General features: G+C 38.1%; 1 protein-coding gene across 1 annotated transcript; it reads right to left on the bottom strand.

Annotated features, from left to right (window-relative positions):
• Positions 1-8,578: 8,578 nt before the first annotated feature.
• Positions 8,579-18,809, bottom strand: LOC125471069 (E3 ubiquitin-protein ligase RKP-like). Its single transcript, XM_048570939.1, is given in 13 exon segments — positions 8,579-9,322; positions 9,745-9,949; positions 10,553-10,752; positions 12,166-12,297; positions 12,394-12,675; positions 13,144-13,227; positions 13,762-13,900; positions 14,232-14,392; positions 14,894-15,715; positions 16,615-16,808; positions 16,811-17,687; positions 17,689-18,232; positions 18,554-18,809. Coding segments are annotated over 12 exon segments (3,819 nt in total). The 5' UTR covers positions 18,118-18,232; positions 18,554-18,809; the 3' UTR covers positions 8,579-9,028.
• Positions 18,810-19,141: the final 332 nt, after the last annotated feature.

The raw sequence follows: 19,141 nt of genomic DNA, 5'->3' as shown, positions 1-19,141 counted from the left end.
GCTAAAAACAAGGGCCCCCTCTAAAAGTTATAATAACTTTAGCCGTTGGATCAAATTTCAAGGGTTCAGATTGATAGATTTGGGGGATTTGGTGGAAGGGATCTGGAGAGGATCCCTTTCCATGGGTTACGACCTATCTATATAACTCCTTTTCCCATCACCATAATAGCTAGCTGTTATTTCTTTTTGGCATTTTAGCCAAAATAGGTTTTACGATTGATATAATTTCTCACTTTAGTCTATGAGATTTGAAAATCGATAGAAGTGATCATTGAATTTGTCCACTGTCGATTATTTTAGTCATTTCGTAAAAAAAAATGTTAAATAAGAATCAAAATGAAAAAATATCCTCAATTAATAAACAATGAGCCAAAATGATTTGACAAATATTGAGAATATTATCTTTTTTGTTCTTATTTAACAACGATTTTTTACTGAATGACCAAAATAATTAACGGTGGAACAACTCAAAAACCACTTCCATCAATTTAAATCTCAAGGACTAAACTGAGAAGTTCTGCCAATCTCAAGACCATTTTGGCTAAAAAGCCTTTTTTTTTTCTTTTTCTTTTTTTTATCATGCAATCAATTTCTTTACAAAAAAGTTTGTTCACCTATTTTACTGTACTGTGTTTAGAAAGATTGCATTGTATTTATTGGAACTTTTGTAATACTTTAAGGACTCATTTGGCAGTTCCTATAAAAGATCGGATAAGATAAATAATATGGACCTGAGTGTAAGATCCCACATCGTCCAGGGGTGAGGATCTTGTAAGCCTTATATGTATATTCCCATCTCTACTTAGCACGAGGCTTTTTGGGAGCTCACTGGCTTCGGGTTCCGTAGGAACTTCGAAGTTAAGCGAGTTCGCGCGAGAGCAATCCCAGGATGGGTGACCCACTGGGAAGTTTTCGTGTGAGTTCCCAAAAACAAAACTGCGAGGGCATGGTCGGGGTCCAAAGCAGGCAATATCGTGCTACGATGGAGTCGAGCCCGGGATATGGTGGGGGCCCGGGCCAGGATGTGACAATTTGGTACCAGAGCCAATCCCTGGCCGGATATGTGCCAACGAGGACATCGAGCCCTTAAGGGGGGTGGATTGTAACATCCCACATCACCCAGGGGAGTGGATCTTGTAAACCTTATATGTATATTCCCATCTTTACCTAGCACGAGGCCTTTTGGGAACTCACTGGCTTCAAGTTCCATTGGAACTCCAAAGTTAAGCGAGTTCGGGCAAGAGCATTCCTAGGATGGGTGACCCACTGGGAAGTTCTCGTGTGAGTTCTCAGAAACAAAACCGTGAAGGTGTGGCCAGGGCCTAAAGTGGACAATATCGTGCTACGGTGAAGTCAAGCCAGGGATGTGGTGGGGGCCCAGGCCGGGATGTGACAATTTGCTATCAAAGCCAATCCTTGGCCAGATCTGTGCTAACGAGGACGTCGGGCCCCTAAGGGGGGTGGATTGTAAAATCCCACATCGCCCAGGGGTGAGGATCATGTAAGCCTTATATGTATATTCCCATCTCTACGTAGCACGAGGCCTTTTGGGAGTTCACTAACTTCGAGTTTTGTAGGAACTCCGAAGTTAAGCGAGTTTGCGCAAGAGCAATCCCAGGATAGGTGACCCACTGGAAAGTTCTCGTGTGAGTTCCCAGAAACAAAATCGTGAGGGCGTGGTTGAGGCCTAAAGCGGACAATATCGTGTTACGATGGAGTCAAGCCCGAGATATGGTGGGGGCCCGGGCCGGGATGTGATACTAAGTGTTTGGTGCAATTATGCATTAAATAGTACTCGTATTAATTAAACCGATCCCACATATTTTATATGGTATGAACTTGCTAATTTATCATCTAAAAAACTTATGTATTATTAGTCAAGTCTTTATCCCTCTCGCTCTCTCGATCCCTCTCGCATCATTTTGCAATCTCACCCTCGTTGTCATTGTCAATCCTAGGTTTTCTTCATTCATCTTCTTTCTCTCCCAGGTTTTCTTCCTCCTTTAGTTGATATTGCACCAAACGTCCAAATAATTTAGTCAGTATTATCTGATGCCAGATTATCTTTTTGGACTGAAATAGTCAGTACAGTTTGATGTTTCAAACGAGACCTAATATACTTATACTTAAAATTTAGTGTAAGCAATGAAATTTTTTATTTCGGTATAAAAGTAAATTTTGCACATGACCTCCTAAGTCCTTGGACGGGCCCTAGCCACATATTCAATATTCCTACAAGGCAAAGTAGAAAAAAAGATGACGATGAGGAGTCCTGGTTTTTTGCTAGACTTCTGAGAAATAGGCGTTGCACGACAAAGTTAAATCCCACAGTTCATTGCGATCGAAAGGCTTATACGAGAAGAAAATAATCAAAGACTGGAAATAGGGTCACGTGTCTTTAACAAAACGCAATAAATCCTAGAAATTTGGTTTTGTTATTGTGGGGTGATTTGTGTTTTGTTTAACCTAAAATAATGTCCATTTTTTCTCTGTAATTCATATCAAATTCAACAGTGAATGACTACATATTTCTTAGTCACCAAATAACCAAGAGAACATTTTTGGGTTTTGGGCATCCAAATTTTGCGACACTAGTTTCACAGAGTACTCAATGCCTAAGCTAGAGCACAACCAAAGCAAGAACATGGAAGTAGTTTATATGTCAAAATACAAGCTTGCATCAAATTTATAAAGACAAGAAAATGCCTTTGAAAATTTAAAGAGAAAAAAAAAAAAAAGTGAACATACCTACTACAATGTATATCAATCCCGTTTTCAGTCAGTACCGGGGTTTGGTGGACTTGTATTTGCACAGTTCATGATTTCCAAAGTGTGAACAGAGGTTTGTGGACGGTACGTACAAACGGGATGTGGAACGTAAGATTAAATTTTAACGGCTGAAAACGAATCCATCGGAAAGGGCTTAGTATGAAACCGCATTAAAAAAGACCCGTGAATTAATGAAAATGGTATCCGCGAGAATTCCAAAAAATAGGGAATTAAACTTTCCCCCTCCCTCCCCACGACAACAATAGTTGAAACCAGAAATTTTTTTTCCTCCCAGAATCTCCTTCTCACCCTAACATCATGCTCTTTCAAAACTTTGGTAGTGTTCAAAAAGTTCATTGCTGTTCGAAACCCAATTGGAGTATTTTTGTGGTTGTTGTCTCCGACCTCAATGCACTTCGACATTCAAGCATCATTGGTTTGAGGGTGAGGTTGCTTATGCGGAAAAAATTTGGTGGTTCCTTGATTGGAGTGGGTTCAAAGTTGTTGCTTTCGCGAAAGTCGACGTCAAACTTGATTCCAGAAACTAAATTTGAAATTTGGTGAGTTTGGAAATTTGGAACCCTAGAAAATAATTTTGTTATGTATGTGAAATTGTGTACTTTTTTAGTGTTTATGGTTATTTATGCAAGTGGATTGATGATATTGGTTGATGTGGAAGTATTTGAAAATTTTGGTGACATGTAAGTTTATGAACTATGGTTGATGGGTTGTGTACAAGGTATATGTGATTCAGTTTGTTTTGTTGAATTTATATTGTTGAGTTGGGAATGATTTGTGTTGATGAATCATTGTTAATTTTATGAATTAATTTGGTATTTCTTAACTCATGAAAGTATGTTCATAGTAGATGTGTAGTTATGAGAACTTGTTGATATGTTGTGTCAATGATTAACATTGTTGTATTTGGATGTTATGAGGGTATATGTTCGTCAATTTGGTTGTGATGAATGCTTATATTGTTATGTGTACTAGAGATGGCAAATGAAGGGGTTGAACTCGCAATAAAAGAGGAAGAATATTATAGGGGAAGGGTTAACAACCTTTCTCAAGCTAGTCATGTCCTAAGAGTCACACGTCACAAGTTTAATGATGCACAACTTGCTGATTGTAGTGCCTCATGCTTTGGACACTTAGAGAGTGTCGATAGATTAGCCTTTAATAGACATCTAGTGCATATATTGTTGTTCCGTAGAGTGGCAAATCAAAGGGTGCAGGACCTAGAGGGACTCACATATTTAATAGGATGTGAGGTCACTGGGTTCATGAAGAAGGACTTTTGCCTCATTATGGGGCTTCGTTGTGACGAACCTTACGATCTAGAGGTTGAGCCTTCCAACATTAGGTTGTTGACTAAGTATTTTTCTTAAAAGTTTGGTTTTGTTGGAGAGAGTAGCAAGGGTAAGGGTAACGGTAAGGGTGTGAATGACAAAGGTAAAGTGACAGGTGCCAAGCTTCAAAAGGCATTTCAAGACTGTGAGGATGAGGATGATGCGTTGAAGATAGGGCTAGTTTACTTCGCCGAGGGTATATTGATAGGGGGTGAAGAGTAATGTGGGTGTGAACCTAGAGTACTTGGACCTCGTAGAGGATATGGATAGGTTCAACACTTATTCATGGGGTGCGATATCGTTTGAACAACTACAGAACAACATTTGTTTTGCTGCTTCTAGGAGAGAGAGAGGGAGAGGAAAAAGGGATCATGATGCCATAAGGAGATGAGGAGGAGGAAGATGAACAATCAATGGGTAGTAAGAGGAGACAAAGATTTGGATGGGGCTGCAAAGGGTTAAGTTATACCTTTTAGGTACAATTTGTTAGCTTGATTGAGGACTAATATGGGTCAAATTGTTGTGATTGTGATGAGTACTAATTCAGTGTACATTTAGGTGTGGGCATACGAAAAAACTGCCCAACTGGAAAAGCCACTATGGTATTGCAAGATGACTGATCTGGTAGCCATCCCAACAATTCTCCGATGGTCGACAACGAATAAGCAGCCAATCCATGAACAGGTCCAGATGTACATAACTGAGAGCTAAGAGGTATAACCTTATTTCAAAAGTCATGAACTTTATGAAGGATTGTGAAACTATTAGAATTTCTTAGTGAATTTTCGTGAATATTTGTGAATGTTTATGATTGATTGTGTTTTGAAATGTAGTTGTGATGACTGGCGATAAATGGAAGGCGGTGGGGATTCGGGAGATCGTGCCCACTAGAGCAGAGATGAACTCAGGCTACTGGACATAAGGTGATGATGATGATATCATGATGCTAGAAACCCTGACTCCGGATACAAATGATGTTAGAGAGCTTAAAGTACAAATTAAGGAGTTAAAGGTGGTTGTAGGGTGTTTGACCCACAAGAAAGATATTTTTCAGATGAATGTGTTCAAGAAGGTGGAAGAGTTAACGGAGGAGGTGAAGGAATTGATGAAGGAAGTTAAGGAAGAAGAAAAAGAAAAATGTGTTGAATAAGGTGGAAGAGTTGATGGAGAAGGTGAGGGAATTGATGAGGGAAGTTAAGGAGGAAGAAGAAGATGTACAAGATGATAATGAAGAGGGGAAAGAAGAAGGTAAACAATAGGAAAAAGACGAAGAAGATGGTGGTGGTTCAAGTTGCAGTGGTGTACGAAATAGAGGAAAGGTTGGTATTAAGAGATCTTGAGGGGGTCAACTCGACCTGTGTCTCCTCCATGTGGGAAATTGTACGATGTCATGATTAGCCCCTCCAAGGAGCTTGAGGAAACTGAGATTTCCAGCTCGCTGGGAAGGAAGATAAGCTATGACAAACTTTACGGAAGATCAGTGGCAGTTAAGCCCTCTCAACCCTACTGCCTACAATAAGAGTACTATTTTGAAACTGCTGGGGGCTTGGGAGCCCCCGGACAGTTCAAGTTCTGACTAGAATTCTCCATCAGCAAGCTCACAACATTGCATTTCTGTGTGAGTCCAAATGCAATGGTTCTGTTTTTAGGACTTTAAAAGTTAAGTTTGGTTTTGACTCAGCGTTCTGTGTTGATTCGAATGGAAAATTTGGTGGATTGGTTCTGCTTTGGCATGGGGAAACACCATTATGGATTATATCTTCCTCCTCTCACCATATTAACGCTGAAATTTGGGGGTATGGCAATTTTGACCACTGGCTTCTGACGGGGTTTTATGGCCATCCTAATACCAATCGTCATTCCAAAACTTGGGCTTTACTCCGATCCTTGCTTCCTAATCATCCTTCCCCTAAATCTGTGAGGGAGATTTTAATGAACTCCTTCAATCTGGGGAAAAAGAGGGTGGGAGTTTCAGACCCATTCATCAGATTCTGAATTTCTGTAAAGCTATTGAAGATTGTCACTTGAGTGATTTGGGATTCACCGAGGAAAGTTCACTTGGATGACGAATAGGCATGGAGGCATTAAGGAATGCATGGATCTTGTTCTCTCAACTTTTGACTAAAAAAGGATTTTTCCCTTCTCTTCGATGCACCACCTCCCTCCTAGTAAGTCTGAGCACATCCCCATTCTCCTTGAAGTTCGGCACAATCTTAAGCAATCTTGGAAAAATTGATCTCTTTCGTTTTGAGGAGATGTGGACGAAACGTGAGAAGTGAGAGGATGTTATACGCCAGGCGTGGATTACTCATGTGTTTGGTGTCTCGATGTTTCGAGTGTGTGAGAAGATCAAGCTTGTCAGGGTGGCCCTACTCAAATGGCACTAAAAGACATTCTGAGAGAGACAGCTTAGAATTGACTCGATTTATGCTACACTTGACTTCATCCTTAGCCAACCTTCTTTCCCAATTGGATGACCTCCTTTCTCTTGACAAATCCTATTAGCAGTAGAGGTCTAGAACCATATGGCTCAAGCATGGGGATCAAAATTCTCGCCACTTCCATAGACATGTTGCGAGAAGAAAGGTCAAAAACCATATCTACGGACTGAATAATGCTTCGGGAACCTGGGTTTAAGCTAACAGGGATATAGAAAATGTTGTGTCGAATTACTTCTCTTCTACTTTCAAGTCATAGCAGAGAAGGAATGAGGAGGCTTCAAAATTTTTTGATGTGGTTGGATGCAGATTGGATGAGGGGAACCTCAATACTCTCAATGCCAGTTTTACTGAGGATGATGTTAAAGGGACGCTATTCCAAATGGAGGCTCTAAAAGCTTCGGGTTCGGATGGTCTCCTTCCATTGTTTTACCAAAATTACTAGAAAATCGTTGGTACGGATGTTTCCAAGGCGGTCATTTCCTTCATTTAGTTGGGGAAAATGCTCAGTAAGATAAATTATACTTTTGTCACTCTCATTCCAAAGCAGTCGAATCCTAGGGAGATGTCTCACTTTCGGCCTATAAGCCTATGCAATGTCATCTATAAGATTGCCTCCAAGGTACTAACCAATCGCCTCAAATTGGTCCTTCCCAGCCTTATTTCCCATCATCAAGGTGCATTTGTACCTGGTCGCATGATCTCTGATAACACAATTCTAGCTACAGAAATTGCCAACTTTCTTTTCAAGTTCAAGAGAGGTAAAAAAGGCTTTATGGATTTGAAGCTTCATATAAGCAAGGCTTATGATCGTGTTGATTGGGTTTTCCTTAGGGGTGTCATGGTTACCATGGGATTTCCCTCAAATTGGATCAATCTTTTGATGCGGTGCGTTTCTACTATGCCGTACTTTTTCCTGGTTAATGGATCCCCATATGGTTATCTCCGACCCAAAAGGGGTCTTAGACAGGGAGACCCCCTTTTTCCCTACCCTTTCCTCTCGTGCGTGGAAGGCCTATCGGCCCTTCTTACTAAATATGGGCGTGAGGGTAAAATTTAGGGAATCTCGATAGTCCCCTATTCGCCAAGGCTGATTCGGCCAATTGCTCTGAGATTGTTGAGATCCTAAGGCCATCTTCAACCGAAGGGTCCAGAGGGCCGAAAATAGCCCGAAAACCGTCTCCAACCGAAGGCTAGGCCAAAAGGCTATGGAATCTGAGAAGGCCCCATAGAATTAGAGAGGGCTGAAGGGCTGGCCAAAATTCAAATCAATCATGTCAGTTTACAATAATACATTTATACTAAATAATATGAATGTATTCCTGTCGGTTTTAACCGACAGGATTGATTTGAATTTTTTTTTTTTACAGTTTTATTATTATTTTGTATTTACGAAATTTTTCCTATAACTTCTATTTTTCATTTTTTTTTTAAATTCTATTTTTTTCCTATAACTTTTATTTTACAAAATTTGTAGTTTTTAACATTTTACAAATTATTAAAAACATTTCTAGTTTTTCATATTTGTTAAAAAAACCATTTAACAACATGAAACTTAAACAACATTTAAGTTGTAGTTTTTAAATAATAAATTATGTTTGGCTCTATGACCCTCAGTTGGAGACGGTTTTTTGTGATAGGGTTAAAACGAGCCCTCTGGCCTTTTGGCTCTCGGTTGGAGACGAAAGCAAACATGGCCATGTACTGTTCATTAAAATATTAATATCTTGAAGGATCTTGGAGGGCCAGAGGGCTAAAACGAGCCCTCTGGCCAGCCATCGGTTGGAGATAGCCTAAACCGCTACAAAAGCTACCTCGGGACAGTCGTTTGACGTGCACAAAAGTGCTGTTTGTTTCAGCCGCAACACTAGCAGCTGCGATCAGGATGTCCTAAGCTGTCTATTGGGGGTGACTCGGGTGGATAGGCACGAAAAGTATTTGGGGCTACCCACTTCGGTTGGTCGAAATAAAACCGCGTGTTTCAATCATATCAAGGAAAGACTTTGGAAGCGGCTGCAAGGCTGGAAGGAGAAACTATCTCAAGCACCATTTTTTACTGAATGCTATAAATTTCCAAGTGCATAGTTTTGAGAGACAGAAAGCCAAAAGAATTTCCTTTCCATTTACATCTCATATTTACAAAAATAATGCCCTCTAAGATCTAACCTCTTCTACAAAATTCGTAACCAACCATCCCCCCGCTACGATCTTCTCCATACCCTAACCACTTTAGTAACTGATATCGATCATATACACACTGTATAACTATAAATCTAACCGCAGAAATTGGAAGTAACTTATCTTCTATATTTCTTTCGCTTTTTCTTCCTTGTGAGCTCTATTATTTCACAACCATCTGTGGCTGATGCTTACTTACCCAGGATCGACTGTTTGGTTGCTGACTTGCTCAAGGATCACTAGAAGGGGAAACAAGACCACAAACTAAAAGGGAAAGACTACAAAGCAATGTTTTCAACCCGTCTTCTCACTGATCAGGACAACGTCCACAACTGTTGCATTGCAAAAAAAGCATCTGTGGCAATTCAAAAGATGCCTGGTTATGCAACCATAACAAGACCTGTGCGAACAAGGTGAAAACTGGGCATCTGCTTCACAGGCGTAACAGATGCAGCACAGGCCATCATCCCCATCCGTTTTACCCCTGCATATTGTATTTTCTTGTGATTGGCTCTGGCTGAGAAGGCTCAGAAAATTCTCTAGCTGGGCAAGTTTTACAAGATACGCATCGCCTCTACAGGTTCCATCCTGAAAAATAAACTATAGTATAAATAAGTCTGGAAAATACAAAAAGAATCCAATGTGGAGCTTTAATTGTTTGTTTTGTTAGTGTTCCTAATATTCGTTATGTGGAGTTCCAAGAATGTCAAGGACAGAGCTATATAATAAATCACCTAAATACACAGCTACAAAGCCCAACTCAATCACTTTAAATGCTTCACAAAACTCCTGAATAGGTAGAAACGAGGTCATTGATATATAATTAATTGTATACATAAGACAGGAACGATGATAAAACCAGATTGACAATATGGTATGATATTAATCAGTAGCTCTCGTATCATTCAGAAACAGTCAACATTACACTTGAACTCGCTCCGAAGGAGAAGAAAACAAGTTTTAAAAAGAATTTGCTTTGGAGAGAGAGAGAGAGAGAGAGAGGAGCTAACCCAGTTGTAATCCACTAGATACTGGAATCTGCAATGAAAACTGTCAAGGCAACCCATGTTTGCAAAGATGCTCACAACATCATTGTACTCCCTGCATTCCATATGCTCGCCGGCATTTAACAAGTTCAAGATAATGCCTACAAGGGGTGCCAATATCATCCCTCGGTTTACTTTTTCTAAAGATTGGCCATGTCGTCTCAGTGACCTGCAAAAAAAAATCATAAATGTTAAGGTAACTAAGTAAACAGACCAGGTTCAGTTTATCATAACACAGGTTATGAGAATCAACAATGAGAAAGCTAGATCAAGCTACAAAAGTCAAAAATGAACAATGAAAATTCCAAAGAAGAAAACACTATGGAAGATAGACAGGGACTTTCATATGCACTCCAGAGTTTTCTTGCATGCCTTAATGTGAGAGCATAGAGAAGTGTGAGAAGTCATTTTTGGAGTGCATATATCATCTCAGATGATAAATGGAAAGTAATGGTAGACTGCATTTGCAAGAATGTGAGAGCATAGAGAAGTGTGAGAAGTCATTTGTGGAGTGCATATATCATCTCAGATGATAAATGGAAAGTAATGGTAGACTGCATTTGCAAGAATGTGAGAGCATAGAGAAGTGTGAGAAGTCATTTTTGGAGTGCATATATCATCTCAGATGATAAATGGAAGGTAATGGTAGACTGCATTTGCAAGAATGTGAGACCATAGAGAAGTGTGAGAAATCATTTTTGGAGTGCATATATCATCTCAGATGATAAATGGAAAGTAATAGTAGACTGCACTTGCAAGCACAGAATCTTACAAGTCAAAAAATTCAGCATCTTCTGCTGAAGTTATGTGGTTCAGAATAAAGACAATCAACTCCATCAACCTTCGAAGGTTTGTTTCAGCTCCAGACAGAAATGCTTGAGGTATCGCGTGGGTACTGAACTCCAAAACCCTTGTCAAATTGCATGAAAGATCAAATATGACACTGCATTTCTTTTGCTGGAACTCTAATACCTGCAAAAGATGTTTTATTAAATTTAAAAATAAAAAAAAATGTCTGATGGGTAAATACAAAAGACTAGAACATAAATAGCCTAGTCAAATTGGTTAAATATTAGGCCATTTATATCTTTTTCCAAAACTAAAATATAAAACAATATTCTATTTGGTTATTAAGAAAGATAACCAAAGTTCAGACAAGGTCCAAATTTGAAAAAATAATGATTATGCATATAATTTTCTCCATACATAGAAGAGGTCTCAAACAAAAGTAATTTAAATTGCATTAACAAATGTGCCCTCCTTATTTATTCTGCCCAAATGTTTGAAAAGATCATCAATATTTGGTGAGGAGCATATTAGGTTCTGCTTTCAAAAAAATTTGGAAACCAAGTTACAGTTCAGAAATTCTCTATTTTATCTTCCAAACACTACTATGGACTTGGAGAAAAAAAAATACGCTCTTTATTTTGCCCAGTTCTTCACTTATAATGTGTACAATCAAGAAAGCACATCTCTCTTTCATTACTCATTCCGCCTGTCAACCCATACCAAGTCTTTGAGTGGCCTTGTGGGAATTGTGCCCATGGTTTTGAGTTAATCTCCTCTTCAGGAATTTTTCCAGTAAAGAGAACCCCGTAGCAAAGCTCCACCAGAGAATTTGTGCAAGTTGAGGGTTTGGGTTGCCCAAATATACGGCTATGGTTGGTCAATAATGCATTGGATCTAGGTACAGACGAGCTTACATGCCAATCCAAGCTAGACAAAGATTGACTTGCTTCACTTAATTTTATTATGGGCGTTTAGCTATGTTGTATTATCCCTCTTCAAAACTGGATGTTTCACTACACTTTTTATTCAGTAACTAAAGGCATATAAAAAGTAGTCTATATAATTCCTAACATCAAGCATTGGCAACAGAAACTGTAGTACATGATAATTTCTATAGCTAAGAATACTAGAATTTGACGTTTTCATTTTCTATTACTAAAAATACTAAAAATTAATGTTTTCATCAAGTAGTCAATTTATGAAAATTTTTGCATTTCATTCAGTAAATACAAAATTGGTTCGGTGTTATAGCTTCCAAACACGCATTTCATTAAACAATCCCGAGATTGATTTCCGTTTCCATTCCTCAAAAGTCTAAAACAAGTTTGAAAAATAGTTTTCCAAAATCCACCAAACAAGCCCTGATACATGTAAAAAATTTCCTTCAATGTGTGTGCGCCTATATATATAGCGCGTGAGAGTCTTTCTTCTCAAAAGGACCAAGGTGTTTAAGCTTAGAGATACATAACCAGAAAACAGAGATAAAGCTAATCAAGTCAAACATATGAATATGATAATAATAGTAGTGATAATAACAATGATAATAATAATTATTATCATCATCGTCATCATTATAACAATAATATTAATCCATACCTGGTACTTCTCTTGCATTTCTCTAACAGAGACTGAGAATTCAGTCATCGTCCAGCTGAGGGTGTTAAATAGGCGATTGATAAAAGCTGAGAACAATTCTTGATCATTGACACATGTTTCTCCTAACAATCTCTTTACGGATTAAAAGGCAAAAGAAGAATCAGAAGTTATTCAGTTGTAATACATTATACAACAAAAATCCTAAAACCATAATTAAGGATCATTTACCTGGAAGACAACGGATGAAGACGACGATTCTCCGTGCTTTGAACAACCAAAGCCAGATCCCTTGCACAAACGCAGAAGAATGTTTGTCACTGGAATCCAGGATCTATTATCAAATGCTGACAGCAATGCCTTGGGCATTCTCTGGGTGGCTGCTTCATTACTCTCAAAAACGGACAGATATTCTTTGTACTGTACCAAGACTGAGATTGATTGGAGAAGCAGATCCCTAAGATGTGCACTTGATATCCGAGGATCATTGAAGTGCGTGACCACAAAAGTGACCTGGGAAACAAGACGCACTCAAAAATCTAGAGAAAACAGAGAGAAAAAAAAAACTCATAATCTTCATTAAGTCCTGCCTGGCCATGTTTTGGCCTGTCAATATGATTCAGGATCCAAATTTCAGGGGATGTAATATGTGTTGAGATAAAAGAATTATACATAGCAAGACATGCATTTACAAATTATACGAACCAAAACAATAATACGGAGCATTCCATAAAACAAATTTATTGTTTTCCTTCAGAGGAATGCTTAAATATAGAACTTAAAATGATAATATTCATCAGGTGAATCAAAATATAAATTATCTCGATGCTCAATTATCATATCTAAAATTAAATAATTTATCATTTTCAAATCCATCAAGCCTACTATTTGTATTTTACATTATGTAAATGTCTAGTCAAATTATAAACAGCAGCATATAATAGAAAGTAGGAAAACACAAGATTAAAAGAATAAACATACAAATGAAGCAAGGCCTTGCTTGATAAATATTGATGAAGGTACAAATGGTGGATCACTTTTGCGCAACACATGAAAGCAATCGACCTGCAAGGGAATAGAAGAGTAATGAATAAATTTCAAATACAGGGCTTCAGAAGAATTGGCTCAAGAGGTCATTGCAATTAGAGGCTAGATCCAGTATTTCCCAAAACATTAACAAGCAGATGAACTTCTTCTATCTTTTTTAGATTTGTCACATATAAAAAATCAGAGGCTGACATATTTGTAGAAAATTAAAAACTTTCTGTCTCGGAATTTTCCCAAGCAGTTGTATAGCATCATAATGTAATTCTAGGACTACTCTAAGGGTACAAACTGCATCTACCTGATATCCTTCTTGAGAATTTCAGTAACATGCAAATATCGCCATCAAAGAAACATTGAATAAAAAACATGAAAAATTTTTTTTAAAAAAAAAATAGGATTATCCCACATGCAATAAAACAAGTGCAAACATCAAAGTCTGCTTATTACAAAAACAAGGGAAAACACAAATATTCTCCTATTGAGATGGAAATATTATGACGACTCATAGCCTATCAAACATTGTTAGATCGAATAAATAAAAAGTTAACTTACAAGAGCTTCCAGATAATATTCAGGGATATAAAGGAACAGCAGATCGACTTTGGTAAGAACCAAAAGCAACTGGACAGTCCACATGCATGTTGCATACATTCCTCTTTGCTTCCATCGAGAAAACAGAGAAATACGGTACCTGCAAGACATGACAAAGTGACAAACGGAAACAGATGTATGTAAATGTGAATAAATAACTAAACTATTTATCTTTTCAGGTACATACTAAAGTACGTAAAATTAAATGACTTGTTTAGCTGTTCTTCTATCAGAGATCTTTCTCAACACTCCTCTAAGCAGTATACCTACGACTAAGGTTAAATTAACTAACAAACCATGCAACGTATATTTAACAGAAAAAGGAGGGGCAAAATTAAGTTAAATATTCTGAACAGTTGCAGGCAAGAAAATTGATGTAAACTGTACATATACAGATTATGGAAACAAGCTAATCTTCAAGGTCATCTTACCAAGCACATTGTCTGACACAATCAATAACTTCTTCTCTATAACCATTACGAGCTTCTTTCAAACGCTTTAATTGCTCACTGCAAGCTTTTTCTCTTATTTGTTTATCAGCTTCTTCCATGAGGGATATTGACTGTGACTGGTGAGACATGTAATACGATGCCTGCAACCAGGTTTTTTAATAAATCAAATCTCGCAACAATCGGGATACAAGCATGCATAAATACTCAATGAAAGCTCTTCCCCTTATTAGTTTATCAGCTTCTTCCATGAGCTATTTAAGATTAATCGGTAAGAAGACAATGTTCTCACCTAGAAGGTTTTGTTCATTTCACATAGAAGACAAGACAAATATACAAATAAATAAAAGCACACAACAACATAGCAGAGTAAAAGAATGAGAAATAGAAGATCACAATTAAATCAAGAAAAGATAAAACCAAACAACAGTTTACCATTCGAATAAAAAATAGATCACAATTTCAATGTATTTTGCGCTTTAGCCTTGACAAATTTTATCTTTTAAAGAATGCTAACCTTAAAGACAACCACATTAGACCATGACTACAACAATATTGATAATGATTAAAAAAAAAAACACATTTATCAGCAAAACTCTGTATTCTGTAAGGATAAGAACAATCATGCCCCAATATCTCCTTACCTGCTTAAAATTTGGTGCAAGGCCTATATGATATAACAGCAGCAAAATATCTAGAAGTTCTTCTTCTCTTAGTGTAGCTGAAGACATATTACTTTCCCTTGGTACAAATCTCATATGCTGCACTGGGTGATAACTAAACTCAGATTCAGATCAATAACTAGAGCTAGGTTTATCTTCTATTTCATCATTCAAACTTCCAGTACTGCATTCTGTAGCAACATGGGCAGATCTCTCTGGAATGGAACTGCAATGGACACTAGAACCTTTGGCTGTGTATCCAATTGGATAATTTGAGATTCTTGTAAAATCATCATTGTAGCATGAGCAACAACACGGCTTTTTTGTACTTGAATGAGTCACTCTGGTTTCTTCATCGTCCATACAGCCTTCCTCCCACCGAATTAGTTCTGTTTCCTCATCATATACCCGATTTGATTTTGAAAGATGGCTAAATGATCCTCCAAGCCTAGGACTGTCATTTCGATGAGGATCATTTCTAAGAAATAGATCTACAGGAAAGCTTCGGTGACCACCCCTATGAAGAAAACCAACATCAGGGCCATTTTCACTGCCTTTCAACCAGCCACAAATATCCCCCATGCCAAAGCCTTCGGATAAGAAATGAAGTATAACTGTGTACAAAGAAACAAGAACAGAATTGCTTGAAACTCCAGGAGGTGGAAGATTGCGGTCAGCTCCTCTATTCTTTAGTAGAAGGTTCTGTAAAAAAGTTCTGAACACTGAACCGGGAAACTGGGGAGGTGTCACAGGTGGTATAAACTGTATGACCAAGCGACAGAGATCCCTATGCTTTTCCTCAATCTGTGAATATAAGATGTATTGTCAGCTCAAAATTAGTGTGGAACTGCACAATGTGTATGTTTCCCATTATAAGCTCTAGATAATTAGGATCAGGGGAAACCCCGATAAAACAAGCTGGTTATGTTATATATGGTTCATCATGTCAACCATATAATGCAAATTGCCTCAAATAGAAAGCAGTTCTCCCCAAACTCAGTTTACAGCATATACCCAGAAAAGGAAATTCATTATTAAAGTCAAAGCTTAATTTTCTAACGGAAAAAATTTGTCCAAGGAAATAACCATGGATATTTTTGTCCAAAGAAATAAGCATGGATTTATATTGATACAGGATATGAAACTAAATATTTCCAACAATTAAAACACAAATGGCCTTATCTATATCTTTAACAACTGAATTTGTTCCCAAAAATGGCCTGGTTAGATGAAATATGCCTTTACATTCAATTAAAAAAAAAAAGTAAGAAATATGTCATGCACAATGAATTTTGAAAAATTCAAACATATTATATAAAGTTTCATGGGATTCACTATAGAAACCAACTTATAGTTTCAAATGAATCATAAATTATGCTTCTTGGTAGAAATATTAAAGAGCATTTACAGTGCTGCCAATGTATATGGTTTTATTGAACAATGAAGCTCAACTTATAAGCCTGACTTGATCTAATTGAAATCATCCACAGAGAAAATTGTGAAATTCATAGTACTTCCTGTTCAGTTACTCTTACAAATGTTTCCATACACTTCCACTCTCGTTTGTTATGATTAATATTTTCTAAAAGACTCATCAATTTACCCAAAATTCACATTCTCAATATAACATGGACAATACAAACAAGATAAATGCAGCAATGGCATGAAAGAAAATTAAGCTCTTTAGCTCAATATGTTATTACCTTACTGACTGCTTCAGATAAAGCTCTAGTTGTCAACAACATGCTACTTTCATATGACACGTCCTCACTTGAACCAGGCCACGAAACAGATGGTATCATGGATTCAAGGTCCTGCTTATTTGGATTCTTCCGTGACAGAAACCCTTCAAAAAGGAATTCAAAATCAGGTGATTTCCACCAAAGCACCATAAGTTTTGTCGTCGCAAGATGTGGATTGCCATCGCAAGGTATGGGTATGACCCTGAACATGGGCAATCTTCCAGAACCAGTGGAGCTGTCTTGCAACCACAAGCCAAGGCATTTATGAAATGTTCAAACAACAAATTTGATCCTTCAAACTCTAGAAAGACATCAAGAACTCTATCTAAACTTGAATAATCACGTGGAATCTGCAACCCAAACATTTCCATCACGAATGACAGAAATGGACCCCAGGCAATGTACTCTGTGCTCCACACATCTACCCCAAGTACTGAGAAAATTTCCTCACATATGCCATGAGAAACAGGATAAAAAAGTTCTTCATGTGAAACAAACCTCTTTAGTCTCCTCAACTTCTGAACAGAAGAGTGCTTTGCCTGCTCCACAGAGTGCAGACCCAACAGCCTTGACAAGCAATACAGCAACTGAGTAGCAAACAGAACTAAGAATGGAGGTGCCTGAAGGGGGAGGTATCTTTCAATGGGGAATCTAAAGGGGCGGGCACCAAAATTTAATTCACATCTTTCGCCTTGAGAAAGAGAAACTGCAGGATAATAACCAGACCCTGGTCCCATCTTACAAATGCCATGAAATGCGGGCCCAAGTGAGACACCATTTCTGTAGAATGATATTTCATTACAATCCAAATCTATGCAGCAACCAATGGCATCACCAACAACCCATGACTGACCATATGGCTCAGCTTCCTTGTTCCATTTTCTAACCCTCCTCCCATCAAATGCATATGAATCGTCTGCATCACCTACAACCTTATGGTCAGTGAAAGGGCAAGACACAGTTGCCCACCCAAGCTGCTGAATTCCCGAAGTTTCTAGAATAACTTCATACATCCATTTACCTTTCCAGTTTCCACACAAAAGCATTAGCCCTGGCACTGCTGAACATTGCCAAGCTCTCAATAAGCAAAGGTGGTTTAATCACTCTAATATCACCACGAATACTGGATTCATCAAGACCAATGATGTGGGGTGTACAACCATCTCCAGAAATACAAACTCCATCTCTGTTTCTAAACACACTTGAATTTGCATGCAGTTTAGGGAATTCATTCTGTATAATACAACGAACTAGATTGCTGTCAACTGGACTGGCCAATGAACTAACAGATTTGTTAGGGAGACCAAGAACATATTCTAAGCTACGCTCCACTGATTGGTAGCCAAAATCATCACAATTTGAAACAAGATGGGTTTTCAACGAATTCTCTTTACTGCCTTCGCCATTCAATAACACGGCTAGACCAGAAGAAAGCCCACCAATTCGTAGGCCGTCTTCTGCCATTCTGAATATATGCCCAAATCTAACCCAAATCAAAGGACAAATTATCGTTCAAACTTGAATGTTCCTCACGGAAATTCAGTTATCTCCAAAACAAAACTCAGACGCCTTCATATCACTGAAAGTTCATGATGTCAACACATACAACTAAGTTTCAGAAACAATCCACAGAACGTTGTTTTTGTTTGGTGGGCACAATGAAAAGACATAAATAATTTCAGCACAATTGGTGGGCAAAGTTAACCAACATTACATTACCCTGTCTTTTCCCATCCCTCAATTTTCTCGGGAGCCAAACAGGGATCAAAGGGAAAATAAATTGAAACAAAATTCGAAATTAATCATAGAATTACAGAAAAAAATACACCAACGTCAAAAAATTCAGCGCTCAAACAATAAAATTGCACATAAAATTGAGAAATGATGAAGATGAACTCACAGGTGCTGCCCAGGCGTTGTCGTTTCGACAGTAAAAAGCGGCTAGCGTTTTGTAGCAGCCATTAAAATTAAGTACCTTCCAGAGAGGAGAGAAGAGGGGAAGGGAAGAGGACAAAAATGGAATTCTGAAAATTTTCGCCAAAAGGTCTGGGGGAAGCGAGAGACAGGACAGACAAACAAAAATGGAAAGGAGAAGCAGCCGCTGCTTCAACCTCACGCACCTAATGATGGTATTGACCGACACGTGTCCAGCACCTGCTGGAGTAACCGGCTGCTGACATGGCGGGTCTTTCTAAACCGTGCGGCGTTAAAACTGCGCCGGTGAGTAGACGTTGTTGTTCTCTTTGTTTTCTAAGAACAACTCCAGCGTTGAAACCCTTCCCCCTGGCAATACAATATTCAATCCACCTAATGAACAGTAACTGCCCTTAATGAACAGTAAGTAGCCCTGGCAATAGAATTTGCATCTCCACCGTTACACTTCAATAGCCCTGGCAATAGGCAATAAAATATTAGTATTTTTTTTATTTATAAAATAATACAAAATAATTTTAATTGTAATATCGGATAAGATTTTTAATCGTTCTCG

The sequence above is a fragment of a genome, unplaced genomic scaffold, assembly GCF_019419815.1.
Source record: "Pyrus x bretschneideri cultivar Hongxiangsu unplaced genomic scaffold, Pyrus_bretschneideri_v1 Contig56, whole genome shotgun sequence".
Lineage (NCBI taxonomy): Eukaryota > Viridiplantae > Streptophyta > Magnoliopsida > Rosales > Rosaceae > Pyrus > Pyrus x bretschneideri.
This window is presented reverse-complemented; position numbering and strand designations above follow the sequence as displayed.